General features: G+C 37.7%; 1 protein-coding gene across 2 annotated transcripts in view; it reads left to right on the top strand.

Annotated features, from left to right (window-relative positions):
* Positions 1-19,378, top strand: part of STK31 (serine/threonine kinase 31) — an 87,054-nt gene that overhangs the window by 57,195 nt on the left and 10,481 nt on the right. The window contains exon 22 of one of the 2 annotated variants that reach the window (XM_036863955.1): positions 12,145-12,213. The exons of the other annotated variant lie outside the window; for it this stretch is intronic. Within the exon in view, the coding sequence (XP_036719850.1) occupies positions 12,145-12,213 (69 nt within the window). The remainder of the gene's footprint in view (positions 1-12,144; positions 12,214-19,378) is intronic. 2 annotated transcript variants of the gene reach the window in all.

The raw sequence follows: 19,378 nt of genomic DNA, 5'->3' as shown, positions 1-19,378 counted from the left end.
TAAATTTACCGAGGCTTGATTTGTGACCCAAGATATGATCTATGCTGGAGAATGTTCCATGAGCACTTGAGAAGAAAGTGTATTCTGTTGTTTTTGGATGGATTTTCCTATAAATATCAATTAAGTCCATCTTGTTTAATGTGTCATTTAAAGCTTGTGTTTCCTTATTTATTTTCATTTTGGATGATCTGTCCATTGGTGAAAGTGTGGTGTTAAAGCCCCGTACTATGATTGTCTTGCTGTTGATTTCCCCTTTTATGGCTGTTAGCATTTGCCTTATGTGTTGAGGTGCTCCTATGTTGGGTGCATAAATATTTATGATTGTTATATCTTCTTCTTGGATTGATCCCTCGATCATTATGTAGTGTCCTTCTTCGTCTCTTGTAATAGTCTTTGTTTTAAAGTCTATTTTGTCTGATACGAGAATTGCTACTCCAGCTTTCTTTTGATACCCATTTGCATGGAATAATCTTTTTCCATCCCGTCACTTTCAGTCTGTGGGTCCCTAGGTCTGAAATGGGTCTCTTGTTGACAGTACATATACAGGTCTTGTTTTTGAGTACATTCATCCAGTCTGTGTCTTTTGCTTGGAGCATTTAATCCATTTACATGTAAGGTAATTATCGATATGCATGTTCCTATTACCATTTTCTTAATTATTTTGGGTTTGTTTTTGTAGGTCTTTTCCTCCTCTTGTGTTTCCTGCCTAGAGAAGTTCCTTTAGCATTTGTTGTAAAGCTGGTTTGGTGGTGCTGAATTCTCTTAGATTTTGCTTACCTGTAAAGGTTTTAATTTCTTTGTCGAATGTGAATGAGATCCTTGCTGGGTAGAGTAATCTTGGTTGTAGGTTTGTCCCTTTTATCACTTTAAGTATGTCCTGCCACTCCCTTCTGGCTTGCAGAGTCTGCTGAAAGATCAGCTCTTAACCTTATGGGGCATTCCACTGTATGTTATTTGTTGCTTTTCCCTTGCTGCTTTTAATATTTTCTCTTTGTCTGTAATTTTTGATAGTCTGATTACTATGTGTGTTGGCATGTTTCTCCTTGAATTTATCCTGTATGGGACTCTCTGTGCTTCCTGGACTTGATTGACTATTTCCTTTCCCATGTTAGGGAAGTTTTCAACTATTATCTCTTCAAATATTTTCTCAGACCCTTTCCTTTTCTCTTCTTCTTCTGGGACCCCTATAATTCGACTATTGGTGCGTTTAATGTTGTCCCAGCAGTCTCTGAGACTGTCCTCAATTCTTTTCATTCTTTTTTCTTTATACTGCTGTGTGGTAGTTATTTCCACTATTTTATCTTCCAGGTCACTTATCTGTTCTTCTGCCTCAGTTATTCTGCTATTGATTCCTTCTAGAGAATTTTTAATTTCATTTCATGTGTTGTTCATCATTGTTTCGTTGCTCTTTTGTTCTTTTAGTTCCTTGTTAAATGTTTCTTGCATTTTCTCCATTCTGTTTCCAAGATTTTGGATCATCTTTACTATCATTACTCTGAATTCCTTCTTTTTCAGGTAGACTGCCTATTTCCTCTTCATTTGTTTGGTCTGGTGGGTTTTTACCTTGTTGCTTCCATCTGCTGCATGTCTTCTCATTTTGCATAACTTACTGTGTTTGGGGTCTCCTTTTCGCAGGCTGCAGGTTCATTGTTCCCGTTGTTTTTGGTGTCTGCCTCCAGTGGGTAAGGTTGGTTCAGTGGATTGTGTAGGCTTCCTGATGGAGGGTACTGGTGCCTGTGTTCTGGTAGGTGGGGATGGATCTTGTCTTCTTAGTTGGCAGAACCGCATGTGGTGGTGTGCTTTGGGGTGTCTGTGAACTTCGTATGATTTTAGGGAGCCTCTCTGCTAATGGGTGCAGTTATGTTCCTATCTTGCTAGTTTTTTTGGCATGGGGCGTCCAGCACTGGAGCTTGCAGGCTGTTGGGTGGAGCTGGGTCTTAGCGTTGAGGCGCAGATCTCTGGGAGAGCTCTAGCCGATTGATATTATGTGGTGCTGGGAGGTCTCTGGTGGTTCAGTGTCCTGAACTCGGCTCTCCCACCTCAGAGGCTCAGGCCTGGCAACAGGCTGGAGCACCAAGACCCTTTCATCCACACAGCTCAGAAGAAAAGGGAGAAAAAAAGAAAAAAAAAACCCAGTAAATAATAAAAGTTAAAAAAAATTATGAAAATAAAAAATTTTTTAAAAATTGTTAGAATAAAAAAGTAGTAATAATAAAAAAAGAAAAAGAGAGCAATCAAATCAATAAATCCACCAATGATAACAAGCACTAGAAACTATACTAAGATAAACATAAAAGTCAGAAAGAAGTCAGTTGCAGACAGCAAACCGCAAGTCTACAGTTGTTCCCAAAGTCCACAACCTGTTTTTGGGATGATTCGTTGTCTATTCAGGTATTCCACAGATGCAGGGTACCTCAAGTTGATTTTGGGAATTTAATCTGCTGCTCCTGAGGCTGCACGGAGAGATTTCCCTTTCTCTTCTTGTTCGCACAGCTCCTGGGGTTCAGCTTTGGTTTTGGCCCTGCCTCTGTATGTAGGTTGTCTTCAGCCCTCTGTTCCCACCCAGACAGGACAGGGTTAAAACAGCGGCTGATTAGGGCAGTCTGGCTCACTCAGGCTGGGGAGAGTGAGGGGTACGGTAGTTATAATTGGAATGCGGGGTGAGCCCGCGGTGGCAGAGGCTGGCGTGATGTTGCAACAGCCTGAGGCGTGCCGTATGTTCTCCTGGGGAAGTTGTCCCTGGACCACAGGACCCTGGTAGTGGCGGGCTGCACAGGCTCCTGGGGTGGGGGTGTGGGGTGTGTGGATAGTGACCTGTGCTTGCACACAGGATTCTTGTTGGCTGCAGCAGCAGTTAGCGTTTCATGCCCGTCTCTGGTGTCCGAGGTGATAGCTGCGGCTCGTGCCCATCTCTGGAGCTCGTTTAGGTTTTGCTTTGCTTTCTGTGGACAGACAGGGAAAGAATCCCCTCTCCTCGCACACCCCGAAATAATAGTCCCTTGCCTCTTAGGAAGGTCCAGACTTTTTCCTGGACTCCCTCCCCACTAGCTGTGGCGCATTTGTCGCCTTCAAGATGTCTTCACGCAGCCAACCCCAGTCCTCTCCTTGGGATCTGACCTCCGAAGCCCAAGCTTCAACTCCCAGCCCCCACTGGCCCTGGCGGGTGAGCAGACAAGCCTCTCAGGCTGGCGAGTGCTGGTCAGCACCGATCCTCTGTGTGGGAATCTCTCCGCTTTGCCCTCTGCACCCCTGTTGCTGAGCTCTCCTCCGTGGCTCTGAAGCTTCCCCCCTGCCCACCTTCCGTCTCTGCCAGGGAAGGGGCTTCCTAGTGTGTGGAAACTTTTCCTCCTTCACAGCTCCATCCCAGAGGTGCAGATCCCGTCCCTATTCTTTTGTCTCTGTTTTTTCTTTTGCCCTCTCCAGGTACGTGAGGATTTTCTTGCCTATTGGGAAGTCTGAGGTCTTCTGCCAGCATTCAGTAGTTTTTCTGTAGGAGTTGTTCCACATGTAGATATATTTTTGATGTATTTGTGGGGAGGAAGGTGATCTCCACGTCTTATTCCTCTGCCATCTTGAAGGTCCCCCCTTTACATTGTTTTTTAGACATAATGCTCTTGCATACTTAATAGGTTACAGTATAGTGTAAACATAACTTTTATGTTACGGGAAACCAAAAAAAATTGCATGACTCACTTTATTTCAGTATTCACTTTATTGCGGTGGTCTGGAACTGAATCCTCAGTATCTCTCAGGTTATGCCTCTACACCCAGTAATATGGAGGAATCTCAAAATAATTCTGCCAAGCTAAAAAAAGCCAAAGGAAAGAAAGAGTACATATTTTATGTTTCTATTTATATAGAATTCTAAAAAATGCAAACTTATCTATGGTGATAGAAAGGAGTGCTCTGGGGATTGAGGGTAGAGAGGAAGGGAGCAATAGATTACAAAGGGGCATGAGGAAATTTTTTTGGCATGATCACCATGTTCACCAGATTGATTGTGGTGATGATTTTGTAGCAGGATACATATATCAAAAATATTGATAATTATATACTTTAAATACATGTAGTTTATTGTACATCAACTATACCTCAATAAAACTATTATAAAAAGAGTATTTATACCTACCCAAGTGGTAATCAGTGGGAATCCCATTCAACAATTAATTATTCCCAAGTTTTAGCCTTATGCTGGCATATGTATTTAAATTTGTGTGGTTTCATAGAACCATCATAGCCATAGAAATTATTGTACTGGCATCATTTTTGTCATTGCTTTAGTAATCTCTTTATTCTTTACATCAGGACGAAAGTGAATGACTCAAATGTTCTTATGTTCCTGAGAGCTATCATAAAATACCACTTAAGTATGGTAATAGCAGTCTTTATTCCACCAATTTCCTTTCTTCATTAACTGGTAGTAAAGAGCTTTATGAGTAAAGACACTATTGTGCTGAATTCCTGCTCATCTTTAATGTTGACTAAGTTCTTTTAAAATTTTTATTTTTAAATTACCATGTAGTACAGTTGATTGGTTTTTGGTGTTCAGGCCTATGAATTTTAACATATGTGTAGATTAGTATACCCATCACCACAACTGGGATACAGAACAGTTCCCTAACTAAAAAAAAAAAAAATCCTATGTGCTGTCCCTTTGTAGTCATACCCTCTCCCTAACCCTTAACCCTTGGCAACCGCTGATCTTTTCTATATCACTACAGCTTTGTCTTTTTAAGAATGTCATATAAATGTTATCTTACAGTATGTAACCTTTTGAGACTAGCTTCTTCACTCAGCATAATGCCTTTGAAATTCATCCAAGTTGTTTAGTATATCAATAGTTCATTCCATTTTTGTGACTGAGTAGTACTCTATTATATGGATGTACCAACTTTGTTTATCTGTTGAAGGGCATTTGGGTTTCCAGTTTTTGGCTATTACAAATAAAGCTGCTAGGAACATTTGTGTATAGGTTTTTTACGTGAACATGGTTTTACTTCTCTAGAATAAATAGGGGGGCGATTATTGAGTAGACTGTAATTGTATGTATAACTTTATAAGGTGGTGCCAAACTGTTTTCCAGAGTGGCTGTACCATTTTGCATTCTCAGAACCAGCACTGTATGAGAGTTTCAGACACTCTGCATGATTGTTAATACCTCATATTGCCATTGTTTTCTGTTTTAGCCATTCTCTTAGGTCTGTAATAGTGTCTTCTCATGGTGGTTTTACATTTCTCTAATGCGTAATGATGTTGAGCATCTTTTTATTTGATGATTATTTGCCTTGCATATATCCTCTGTGGTGAAGTGTCTAAGTCTTTTGCCCATTTTAAAAATTGGGTTTCTTACTGTTGAGTTGTGAGCATTTAAAAATATATTCTAGATCCAAATCCCTTGTCAGATGTCATTTGAATATTTTTCCTAGTCTGTAGCTTGTCTTTTCATTTTCCTAATAGTGTCTTTTGTAGACAAAAAGGTTTTAATTTTGAGGAAGTTCAGTTTATTATTGTTTTCCTTCAATGGGTAATGCTTTTGGTATTGTAGTTAGGAAATCTTTGCCTAACCCCAGGTCATAAAGATTTTCTCTTATATTTTCTTCTAAAGGCTTTATAGTTACATGTTTTACATTTTAGATCTAGGATCTATTTTGATGTAATTTTTGCGTAAGGAGTGAGGTTTATGTCAGGGTCCACTTTTTTTTTTGCATATGGTTGTCCAGTTATTAGAAAGACTATGATTCTCTACTGAATTTCCTTTGCACCTTTGTAAAAAATCAGTTGGTAATATTTGTGTGAGTCTGTTTCAGGACTCTTTATTCTGTTCCATTGATCTATATATCTATCTGTTTACTAATACCACACTATCTTGATTACTGTATCTTTATAGTAAATCTTAAAATTGTATGATTAGTAAAACAGTTTTTTCAAATTGTTTAGCAGTTCAGATATCTTTGCCTTTCCATACACATTTTATAAACAGCTTGTCTATATACACAGAAAGCCTCTGTGATTTTGATTTTGACTGGAACTACATTAAATCTGTTGATCAAGTTGGGGAGAATTGACATTTTCAATAATTGACATCTTTACTATGTTAAGTTTTTTAATCCGTGAATCTGTTTATTTAGGTCTTCTTTGATTTGTTTCATCAGCATTTTGTTATTTTTGAGCTTATAGATCCTATACATGTGTTGTTAGATTTTATACCTAAGTATTTCATTTTTTTGGAGCTATTGTGATATCTTAAAAAAACTAAAAAACTGTTTTCTAGTTGTTCAAGTTCTTTTTTTAAAAAAACAGCTATTTTATTGATAGGAAAGTTAGTTTAGTACCAGAGGTTACAGATGCTTTGATCTTCCTCCTCAAAGAACTGGGCAAGTTACAATAGAAACACATAGTGTAAAATATATAAAAGGGCAAAAAGTCAAGACTCAAGGGCTATGCTTCAAAAGACAATATTCAGAGTTAAACTGGAATCATTAGCGAAGAATCTTATTTCCAGAGCCATGAATAGATTACTGTCACGATATGGCTTTTAAAAGTTTTGGAATTAGCAAAAATGAAAGTAACAGCTTATTTGATATTAAAACACTAGAATACTGACTGGATGTTTTGGGGCATATCATAAGATATTTTGGTTTAGGATCATTTTTGTTATGAGACCCAGATTAAATGACAGAAAGATTCTGAAGACTGCCTTCAACTACAGAAAATTATAGTGTTTGAGTGTTGGCACCCCTTCTACCTCAAGCAATAAATCATGTCTTTTAACTGGTACATTTGGCAGGTAGTCTTATCTTAAAGTTGTTTGTATTAAGGTTCTTCTGTATTTTTTTGGGTTATAATGAAATTCTTAAAGGCATTTCTAGAAGCCAGTTTTAAAAATTAGAATGGTTCTGATGTGATATTGAAAAAAATTGTGTGTGGGTGCTACTGTGAGGAAGCTGAATAATTTTAAAATAGAGAGAAGTAAATGGTTATTTTCTTTTATTCAAATGACACTTTTTTAGCATGGACTTCTCTAAAATGCAACGCTTTTCCCTGCTTTAGTTTTCTCTTAACGTGCTATACATGTGTTTTATTTATCTTTATTATTGTCTGCTTCTGCCAATAGAATGTAATCTCCTTTCAGGTAGCTTGTCTGTCTTGTTTGCTAGTGGATCCTATGCCTAGAAGCGTCCCTGGTGTAGAGCTGTCACTGGAATATTAATTGAATGAAAGCATGCCTTTATGATATCAAAATGAATGTTTAAATTTTAGCCACAATTATGTGCTGAAGTATTAGGCTTTTTTTTTTTTTTTTTTTTTAAATAAAATGTGCCATGTTTCCTTGGTGTGTTCATCTTCTGGTCTCTCCACCATGGCCCGTTGTACATTTCTTTGGAACCTTGTTTGAAGATTTTCTTTTTATTCCAACTCCAGAGATGTTCCTAGGAGATATTAGTGGTCATATTGATCCCCCATTGAACAACTTAGCTTTGCGTTTTTTGGACCTCGTTAACAATTTGAGACCCATACCTTCATGCAGTTTCAATTACCTTCCGAAACCAGGATTTTGTGATTCCCTATAGTTTTTCTTTTACAAAAGTAAAGAATCCAATCCAGTATATTTTTATCTGGACAGGACTTCCTATCCTCTCATTTTACTATAACTGCTCTTAAATCTCCAATATGTTTTGTCCACTGTCTTCCCTTTCTCCCTAGTCTATCAGCAACCTCCTAGCTTCTCTTCCTTTCTTCTTCAGCGTTGGATCCCAGCATATAACATCTAGGCTACCCTGTATCCCCTTTGACTCCTATTCATCTCTTTAGCCTCTTTAGACAACCCTCGTTTCTAGATATGTTTTGTGGTCTGCTATATATGATTTTTAAAATAGTCTATTTTTTAAGGTTTTATTTCTTTGTGAGACTAATTTCTATAAAAGGCACATATATTTGATTTTTCTCCAGAGTATGACCAAACATTATATTTATTAATTTAAGGACATTATTATGTGTATTTATAACATGGTGATAACATCCTCCCTTGCTGGGAGCACATAGTGCATGTTTGGAACTTAGTTAATAAGTGCTTTATGAACTTTATCTCATTGCATCCTCCTAAGCAACCATGTGAGGGAGCACATCATCATCCTAAGTGTAGACGTGAGGCATGTGAAAGTCAGAGAAGGCCATCACTTCTTAAGTAACGTCCCATCTCAGAATTTCAGTGACTTGAGGCTGTGTTCAAGACTACCTTCTGCATTCACATCACATATTAAGCCTTGAATGTGCAGTCTTCACTGAAGCCAATGATGAACAGTTGCTGAAGGGACCCAGGCTTTGGAAATAAGTTACTAATAAGTGTCATTGCACTGATTACAATGAAGTCCCTTACATTTTACAGTGCCCTATTAAGGCATCTCTAACCTTGTCTTCTATGAGCTCTTTGGTGAGAAGTCCTCCTTTTAGAAAGCCTTGCATGGATGTGAGTAACACTCCTGTTTAGAGGTCAGGTGTACTTTTTATACATTATGCTTTGTTTTGATGTTTAATCCCCAACTAAGAGACAAGGGGAAAAGTAATATTCCATATCTGTCATTCCTTTAGACCCAGCTAATGTGGCCTATGATGAGTGCCTTTCACAAATATTCCAATTAAGAGAAATCTCAAGAGAAGGAAAATGGGTGGCAGCCCCCTAAAATCTGGAAGTGATGCTAATATCGTAATTAAGCAGACTGAGTGGAATGGATCTCATTATTACAGAATTGGATGTAGGAGGATTAAGGCTTCCAGGCTGGATGGAGCCACTAACATCTCTAATGCCCTCCTCTGTGCAGGAATTTCATGTGTTTCTGGACCTCCTTTGAGACCCAACCAAGAACCTCAGACTCATTATTGCTTTCTTGGATCCAAGTGCAGAGAGCTTGGAGTTCACTTCTCAAAGTGTGTTATTTATGAGGATTATCTATAACATCTACCCATATTTTTACTCTTTTCAATTGTTCTTTTTTCATTCCTGATGTTTCAGTATTTATTCTTTTATCATTTCCTTTCTATTTTAAGAACTTACTTTAGCCATTCTTTCAAGGTAAGTCTGCTGGTGACAAATTGTTAGTTTTCCTTCATCTGAGAGCATCTTAATTGCACCTTCATTTCTGAAGGATATTTTTTGCTGTGTACAGAATTCTGGGTTTATAGTTCTTTTCTTTCAGTGCTTCAAAAATGCTGTGCCACTTTCATTGGGCCTTCATGGTTTCTCATGAGAACTCCACTGTCATTTGAATCATTATCCTCTTACAGTAATGTGATGTTTCTTTCCACCTGTTTTTAAGACTTTTCTTTGTTTTTAGTTTTCTGAAGTTTGATTATGATGTGTCTTAGCACGGATTTCTTTGGGTTTACTCTCTTTGGGGTTTGCTCAGTTTCTTCAGTTTGTTTATGTTTTTAACAAATTTGTGAAATTTGGTTCAGCTGTTATTCATATAACTATTTTGTTAGTCCTACATTCTTTCTCCTTTTTTTCTGAGACTCTGATGATACAAATTTTGGATCGTTTGTTATTGTCCCACAGGTTCCTGAGGCTGTGTTCATTTTCTTTCTGTTGTTCAATCCGGATATTTTCTGTTATTCTATCTTCAGTTTCATCAGTGCTTTCCTCTGTCATATTCATTCTACTGTTGAGCCAATCCAGTGAGTTATTTCTGTTGTTCTGTTGTTGTTTTTCATTTCTAAAATTTCTATTTGGTTTTCTCTATATCTCCTGTCTTCTTTGCTGAGGCTTTCTATTTTTTTTTCTTTCATGCATGTTTCAAATTGATCTCTAAGCATTGTTATGATGGCTCCTTTAAAATCCTTGTCAGATAATCCTTGCATCTGTGTCATCTTGATGTCTTCTGTTGATTGTCTTTTTGTCATTTAAGATTTTGTTGGTTTTAAATTTGACGTGTGATTTTTGATTGTAGCCTGAACATTTGGGGTATTATGTTCTGAGACTCTGCATCCTATTTAATCTTCATTTTCTGCAGACAGTTACCTTGTTTAGGTGTAGTGTACAGTTTCAGATGAGTTTAGATCTTCAGCTCCCCATTGAGCTCTGCTGACACCACCTCAGCAAAAGTGGAATGCTGATTTGTATTACTTTGCCTCTTCTCATTCCTGATGGTTGGGAGTGGAAATTCATCTCTCTATTGAGTGCAGGGAGCAGGAGGAGCAATGTGTTAAACTATTACTGCTTTACCACTACCTTATTCCACCTCCTTGTACCTTGTTGCTACCTGGTGAGGGTATAAGTTTCATTTCCCACTGGATCCTCCTGTCACTTGGGGAGTGGAGAGGGAAAAACAGAGTGCTGGCTAACACTGCCTCACACTGCTTTTTCCACTTTGTTGCTGTTGAGTGGTAGTAGAAGATAGCTCCCCACTGGGTCCCACTGACAGTACCCCTGGGAGTAGATTGCCAACTAGTGCCATCACATACAACCTTGTTCTGCCTTTTTGCTGATGAGTACGGGTGGGAGTTCAGCTCCCCACTCAGCCCCGCTGAGACAGTTTTTCCTTTGGTGTTTGGCTGGAATAGAGGCTGTTACCAAAAAGGTTTTCTGTTCTGCTAGACTACCCTATTCACAGTCCTTTAGCTAGATGGAGCAGGCTTTTCTTGGGGCTATTTTGGTCTGTGGCTCTTGCCATTTCTGGGTTGCAGGCTTCTCTAGCATCCATTGTGGGATATAGGAGAGCCAAAAATAAAACCCAGGGAATTCACCATTGTGTCATTTCTTAAATCCTAAGGTTCCTAGCCACTTCGCTTTCTTCTTTCCATTTTAGCTTCTTATTTCCACTTTTCGGAGTCTTCTTAGGTTTGTTGGTTATGTTTTATTCAGATTTTATTTTAAGAGGGAAGACTGGTATGGAATGGGACCCCTGGAACACCTTGGGAACTGAATGCTTTTGCAGAATGTCACCACCATATCAGTCTTACTTCTGTTAGGTCCTCAGTGCTTTCTTTTAGTCCTTTCACCTGCCCACAGCTAGTTCATTCTCAAATTTCCCTCAACGATTACTTTAAACCTTTTACTGCTTTCCTCAAGCCCCTACCTAAATCTTATACCCATTCTTTTCAGTAGACCTTGCCTCTTAATTTTTTTTTTTAAACTGAGATCATGATATGTGCTTTCCATAAAATTTCAGTGCTTCTGTCTACAAACTGGTCACCTCTTTACCTGGTCTTCTGTCTTCTACTCCTATCTCAGAGAATTAAAGTGCTCCTTCTCTAGTGCAAGCCATCTGCATGTGACCTTGATCCCATTCTCTCTCCTGTTCTAATACCTCACTTTTACCATTCTTCTGTCTTCACTGTATCTTTAGTCTATTTCTTTTCTTTTTATTCTTTACCTTTCCTTTAGCCTAAAAATACGGTTAAGTCTGATCTATCGGAAAAAAAATCCACAGTAATTACTTTACCCATTGTTTTCTATGACACAGTACCTTCTAAGTTCTTCTTTTGCCTCTGTGACTGGGCATTTCTTTTACTCCTCTTTACTGCCTATCTGTTAAATGTTAGTGTTCCCAAGGATTTAGCCCACATCCTACTAAAGTTTTCACTGTACAGCCCTTCCTTGGGTGGTGGTGTTTACTCTCATAGCTTCTGGAACCACCTGTTTGTTGCAGTTCTTACATTTATGAGAGTAATCTAGTCCTCTTGCCAGAGTTTCAGCCTTGTGTATATATGCCTTCCTTTTGGCTGACTTTACCTTAATTTATTAAATACCTTATCTTGTGCCAGAAAGGATATAAGGCAGTTCACAGAGGTACTTGAAAATAGAGCAAGATATTATAAATTGAAGATGAGAAGAAAGAAGAAAATGGTTGTGGACATAAAGTAGAACCATGAATGGGAGTGCTACAAAATTTTAATACATTTGCTTGTAAAGTGAGGAAGTATTAAAAGTGCTTATAGTGTGTGCATCAACTCTGATTAATATGTTAGGAGCCCCAGGGACTGTTTGGTAGTTGTTATTATGAAAGTTTTTTTATCCTGCAAGAACTAATGTGCTTTCTTTGAGCTCTGCTCTTCTCTCTAGAACCTGAAAAGTTCCAGATTGGCCTCTGCTATAGGATCGGTAGTTTGGTACATTGGGAACTTATTCATTCTCATTCTCTTTAACAGCTTTCTGTTCAAAATCAGGAATTTGAGACAAATGAGGATGGAATCCCGAAGGTGGATCAGTTTCATTTGGTATGTTACCTTTTTGTCATTTACTGGTTGGAAACCTGTGATAAAGGTGTGTAGCAGTAATATAAACTTAAATATTTGACTGAAGATGTCCTCTTATTTTTGTAAGACTACAAAATAGCATTCACAGTAAAGAAGTATTGAAAAAATTTAAGTGCAGTACTTACACCATTGCCAGAAAATTACTGCTAGAGAGTACTACTGGATTGTATGTTTGTCACACAAATTGTATATGTAATCTGTGTAATAATTAAGGAAAAACAGTCTTTGCTATATCTTCAAAGATCATATTATATTAAAATTAGTGTTTTACTACTTTTTATAAGTACCTGGCTGTATCTTTTCTTTGTCATACATCTGTGTCATTCATACTGCTTTGAGATCTATATATATATATGTATACAGACAACCTATTTTGAGTATCTTCTGTATCAGGAATTGAACTAGGTGCTGCTTTTTAGGATTACAGCATTGAAGGAGTTAATAATTTAGAAATGTGAACAAGTAAACAACCAATATTTATATATAGAATATTAAGAAAGTACCCTGGAGGGAGCTGATATTTAATTTGGCAGAAAAACGGGGAGGGAAGAGGCTGTTCAAAAATGCCACCAAATAGTTATTTGAGATGAATCTTCAACATTGAATTAGGATTTTATGAGAGTTAGAATGAGATGATGGGCATTTCAGGTAAAGACAGTAGCCTGAACTAAGACATGAAAGTATTAAAATCCATTGAAATGGAATAGTCCCCAGTGTGACTAGATATTAAGGAGTTAAATATGGCAGTAAACATGTCTATAAAAGTATAATGATACTGAGTTGCATGAGCTGCTTGTATATTTTGGAGATTAATCCTTAGTCAGTTGCTTCGTTTGCAGATATTTTCTCCCATTCTGAGGATTGTCTTTTCGTCTTGTTTATGGTTTCCTTTGCTGTGCAAAAGCTTTTAAGTTTCATTAAGTCCCATTTGTTTATTTTTGTTTTTATTTCCATTTCTCTAGGAGGTGGGTCAAAAAGGATCTTGCTGTGATTTATGTCATAGAGTGTTCTGCCTATGTTTTCCTCTAAGAGTTTTATAGTGTCTGGCCTTACATTTAGGTCTATAATCCATTTGGAGTTTATTTTTGTGTATGGTGTTAGGGAGTGTTCTAATTTCATCCTTTTACGTGTACCTGTCCAGTTTTCCCAGCACCACTTACTGAAGAGGCTGTCTTTTCTCCATTGTATACTCTTGCCTCCTTTATCAAAGGTAAGGTGACCATATGTGCATGGGTTTATCTCTGGGCTTTCTATCCTGTTCCATTGATCTATATTTTCTGTTTTTGTGCCATATTGTCTTGATTACTGTAGCTTTGTAGTGTAGTCTGAAGTCAGGGAGCCTGATTCTTCCAGCTCCGTTTTTCTTTCTCAAGATTGCTTTAGCTATTCAGGCTCTTTTGTGTTTCCAAAGGATTAATCTTCAACATATACATGCAGCTCAATATAAATAAAACAAACAACCCAATCCAAAAATGGGCAGAAGACTTAAATAGACATTTCTCCAAAGAAGATATGCAGATTGCCAACACACACATGAAAGGATGCTCAACATTACTAATCATTAGAGAAATGCAAATCAAAACTGCAATGAGGTATCACCTCACACCGGTCAGAATGGCCATCATCAAAAAACTCTACAAACAATAAATGCTGGAGAGGGTGTGGAGAAAAGGGAACCCTCTTGCACTGTTGGTGGGAATGTAAATAGATATGGCCACTATGGAGAACAGTATGGAGGTTCCTTATAAAACTGAAAATAGAACTACCATATGACCCAGCAATCCCACTATTAGACATATACCCTGAGAAAACCATAATTCAAAAAGAGTCATGTCCCACAATGTTCATTGCAGCACTATTTACAATAGCCAGGACATGGAAACAACCTAAGTGTCCATCGACAGATGAATGGATAAAGAAGATGCACATATATACAATGGAATATTACTCAACCATAAAAAGAAATGAAATTGAGTTATTTGTAGTGAGGTGGATGGACCTAGAGTCTGTTATACAGAGTGAAGTAAGTCAGAAAGAGAAAAACAAACACCGTATACTAACACATATATATGGAATCTAAAAAAATAAAAATGGTTCTGATGAACCTAGGGGCAGGACAGGAATAAAGACACAGACGTAGAGAATGGACTTGAGGACAGGGGGAGGGGGAAGGGCAAGCTGGGACAAGTGAGAGAGTAGCATTGACATATATACACTACCAAATGTAAAATAGACAGCTAGTGGGAAGCACCTGCATAGCCCAGGGAGATCAGCTCCGTGCTTTGTGACCGCCTAGAGGGGTGGGATAGGGAGGGCGAGAGGGAGATGCAAGAGGAAAGGGATATGGGGATATATGTATACATATAGCTGATTCACTTTGTTATACAGTGGAAACTAACACAGCATTGTAAAGCAATTATACTCCAATAAAGATGTTAAAAAAATCATAATGATCAGGCTGTAAAAGTTCTCTTGCCATTTTATTTTAAAAGAGAATATTTTATGTTCTACAACTGCTTTTATGGCTTTATTTTCTTAAGAGCAGTTTTAGATTCACAGCAAAAATGAGAAGGTAGAGATTTCCCATAGGTTTCCTTCCCCCATATATGCAGTTTATCCATTATCAACATCCCCTACCAGAGTTATACATTTGTTGCAATTGATACCTACATTGATACATCATTATTTCCTAAAGTCCATAGCTTAAATTAGGGTTCACGCTTGGTGTTGTACATTCTTACAGGTTTGAACACATGTATGATGCCATGTATCTACCATTATAATATCATACACAGTATTTTCATTGCCCTAAAAATCCTCTGTGCTCTACCTTTTCATCTCTACTTTCTCCAAACACCTGGAGACTGATCTTTTTCCTGTCTTCATAATTTTGCCTTTTCCAGAATGTCATATAGTTGGAATCATACAGTATGTAGCCTCTTCAGATTGGCTTTTTCCACTTAATAATATGCACATAAGTTTCCTCTATGTCTTTTCATGGCTTGATAGCTCATTTCTTTTTAGCCTGATCCATTGTCTGAATGTTCCACAATCTATTTATCTCTTCACCTACTGAAGGACAACTTGGTTGTTTCCAGGTTTTGACAATTATGAATAAAGCTGCAATAAACATCCATGTGCAGGTTTTTGTGTGGACATAAGTTTTTTATTTCCTTGGGTAAGTACCAAGGAGTGCAGTTGCTGGATTGTATGGTAATAATATATTTAAATAGTTTAGTTTTTAAAGAAATTGCCAAACTGTCTTCTAAGCTGTACCATTTTTGATTGCCACTAGCAATAAATAAGTGCTCCTGTTGCTCCACAGCCTTACTAGCATTCAGTCAGTGTTTTGGATTGTGGCCATTCTTATAGATGTGTACTAGTATCTCATTGCTTGAATTTACTTTTCCCTGGTGACATGTGATGTGGAGCATCTTTTCATATGCTTATTTGCCATCTGTATATCTTCTTTGGTGAGGTATTTGGCAAGGTCTTTGGCGCATTTTTTAATCATGTTTTCTTATTGTTGAGTTTTAAGAGTTCTCTGTATATTTTGAATAACAGTCTTTTATCAGATACGTCTTTTGCAGATATTTTCTCACAATCTGTGGTTGTCTTCTAATTTTCTTGAATGTGTCTTTTGCAGAACAAATTTTAAATTTTAATGCAGTCCAGTTTATTCTTTCCTTTCATGGATTGTGCTTTTGGTGTTGTATCTTGAAAATCGTTGTGAAACCCAGTTTCATCTATATTTTCTCCTGTGTTTTCTAGGAGTTTTATAGTTTTGCATTTGACATTTAGGTCTGTGATCCTTTTTGAGTTAATTATTGTGACAGGTATAAGATCTGTGTCTAGATTCATTGTTTTTGCATGTGGATGTCCAGTTGTTCCAGTACCATTTGTTGAAAAGACTATCTTCTTCATTGTATTGCCCTTTCTCCTTTGTCAAAGATCAGTTGTCTATATTTATGTGGATCTGTTTTGTTCCACTGATCTATTTGTTTATTCTTTTACTAATACCACATAGTCTTGACTACTGTAGCTTTACAGTGAGTTTTGAAGTTGGGTAGTAACAGTCCTTTAACTTTATTCTTTTCCTTTAATTTTGTATTGGCTATTCTGGGGCTTTTGCCTCTCAGTGTAAACATTAGAATCATTTTGTTGATATCCACAAAATGACTTGCTGGGATTTTGATTGAGATTGCATTGAATCTGTAGATGAAGTTGGGAAGAATTGATATCTTGACAATATTGGTTTTTTTTCCATGAGCATGGAATAACCATTTATTTAGTTCTTTAATGTCTTTCATCAGAGTTTTATAATTTTTTTCTCAAATAGATCCTGTACATATTTTGTTAGATTTCTACTCAAGTATTTAATATTGGAGGGTATGAATATAAATGGTGTTGTGTTTTTAAATTCAAATTCTACTTGTTCATTGCTGGTATATAGGAAAATGATTGAATTTTGTATATTAACCTTATAGCCTACAAATTTTTTATAATCACTGAACTAGTTCTAGGTGTTTTTTTGATGCTTTCATATTTTCTACATAGACAGTCATGCCATCTATGAACGAAGACAGTTTTATTTCTTCCTTCCAGCTGACATGACCTCATATTCTTTTGGTAGTTTGAACTGCAATGAAGGAACACACACAGTTTTGTTTAACTCTATATGGTCTCTTATTTGACCGAAAAATTTTTTTGTTTTGTAGTACCTACTATTATCCCATGAAATTAATTTTTTAAATAAATTTATCTATTTATTTTATTTACTTTATTTTTGTCTGCATTGGGTCCTCATTGCTGCACGCGGGCTTTCTCTAGTTGTGGTGAGTGGGGGCTACTCTTCATTGCGGTGCGCAGGCTCTAGGCACGCCGGCTTCAGTAGTTGTGGCTCACAGACTCTAGAGTGCAAGCTCAGTAGTTGTGGCACACGGGCTTAGTTGCTGTGTGGCATGTGGGATCTTCCCGGACCAGGGCTCGAATCCGTGACCCCTGCCCCGGCAGGAGGATTCTTAACCACTGCGCCACCAGGGAAGCCCATGAAATTAATTTTTAAACACACATTAGGAATGATTATTAAGGAGTTTTGCCCCACTTCTTGGGCAGTAGTAAAAAACATTGGAGACAACTTTTGGGAGATTATGAAACTATTCATTACACCTACTGGCCATCTCTATAGAATGGGATAACGAAGAAGGTTGATAATGTTTTACATTTTTGAAAAGCGTATGATACAGAGTTTTTGCCATTAGAAAAATAACAGTTAGAGGTTACAGCTTCACCCAAAGCGAACACTTGAAACTCACGTTCTTTCAGGTTTGATAGAAAAATTACCCTGTAACAAATTATCCGTAAACTTAGTGATTTAACACACATTTATTGTCTTAAAAGTTTGTGAGGGCTTCCCTGGTGGCGCAGTGGTTGAGAATCTGCCTGCCAATGCAGGGGACACGGGTTCGAGCCCTGGTCTGGGAAGATCCCACATGCCGTGGAGCAACTAGGCCCGTGAGCCACAACTACTGAGCCTGCGCGTCTGGAGCCTGTGCTCCGCAACAAGAGAGGCCGCGATAGTGAGAGGCCCGCGCACCGCGATGAAGAGTGGCCCCCGCTTGCCGCAACTAGAGAAAGCCCTGGCACAGAAACGAAGACCCAACACAGCCATAAATAAATAAATAAATAAATAATTCCCATTAAAAAAAAAAAAAGTCATGTGCCTTGCTTTAAAAAAAAAAAAAAAAAAAAAAAAAGTTTGTGAGCCAGGAGTCTGAGTGCAGCTTATTTGGATCCTCTACTTCATGTCCTTTCATAGGCTGCAGTCAAGTTGTTGGGTGGGCTGTAGTTATCTTAAAGGTCGACTGAGGAAGGATCTGTTTCCAGGCTCACATAGTTGTTGGCAGAATTAGTTTCTCTCTAGTTTTTGACCAGAGGTTGCCGTATTTCCATCATGGCAACTTTTCTCATCAAAGTGCATAAGCAGAGAAAGCAGTAGAAAAGAGTCTGTTAGTTAGACATAAGTCACAGTTTTTCATAACCAACTTATGGATGTGATATCCATCACTTTTTCTCTTTGTTAGAGGCATTTCACTAGGTCAAGCCTATACTCGAAGGGATGGGATAATGTAACAAAATGAATACTGGGAAGTAGGGCTGACTGGAGGACATCTTAGGGGTCTGCCTACGACAGGTTGTAATCTGTCAGCCATGTGCTAGACACTCTGCTAGGTGTATGTGTAAGGAAGATGAATAAACACAAGAAGTCTCTCTTTAATGTGGGTAGCTATGTGTGGACATTAAGTTAGAAGAATACTTGGCATGTGCAGTATTTGCTTCTATCTGAGGCAGCCATTAGTGCTGGGAATGGGGTTGTCTTTACCCACATTTTGTGCTCACACATAGTTATCAAACAAATGAGGGAGCTCTTGTCTGGACATAGCAGGGCCCATGTCACAAGTGGAGAGAAATCATGGAATTATGCAATGAAAGAGGTATTAGAGGATAATTAATTCACTTGTCCCCAGCCCCCTGGGAGAATTTCTTCAATAATATCCCTAACAGATGGCCTTCATTCTCTGCTTAAATACCTTTAAGTTTGGAGAAACCCATTTCACTATTGTACAACTCTTAGATTTATTATAAGGTTAGTTCCTTCAAATAGTTGTTCCTTCACATAACATGTATGATGCAAAATTCAAGAGTTACAAGAGGAAGCACATGCTGTTAGAAATCTCTCTATTCGTATTCCGTCAGCTATCCAAGTCCCTTCCCTAGAAACACTTGTTATTGCTAGTTTGTGAATCTTTCTATAAAAGTCTGTGTATGTATCCTTTTAAAAATAGATTGTTTCATTAAGTTTTTAAAAAATTTATATTTGGTCTGTAAGCTCAATAAAGCAGGGACTTTGTGTTATGCAGCATTGTATCCCCAGTGTCTGTAGCAGTGCTTTACACATAGTAGGACCTTAATAAATATTTTTGAATGAATGAATCTTGCTCTATTATATTTTTTCTGGTTAAATGATCTTCATCTGCTATTTCTTGGACCTGCCTTTTCCCTCCATTTCCCATTTATATTTTTAATCCTTCTCAAATCAATTTTTGTGTATGATACGAAGTTAAGG

This window comes from Balaenoptera musculus, chromosome 9 (genome assembly GCF_009873245.2).
Source record: "Balaenoptera musculus isolate JJ_BM4_2016_0621 chromosome 9, mBalMus1.pri.v3, whole genome shotgun sequence".
In the NCBI taxonomy this organism is placed as follows: Eukaryota; Metazoa; Chordata; class Mammalia; order Artiodactyla; family Balaenopteridae; genus Balaenoptera; species Balaenoptera musculus.
Note: the sequence above shows the minus strand (reverse complement) of the source record. Positions and strands in the feature narration are given on the sequence as shown.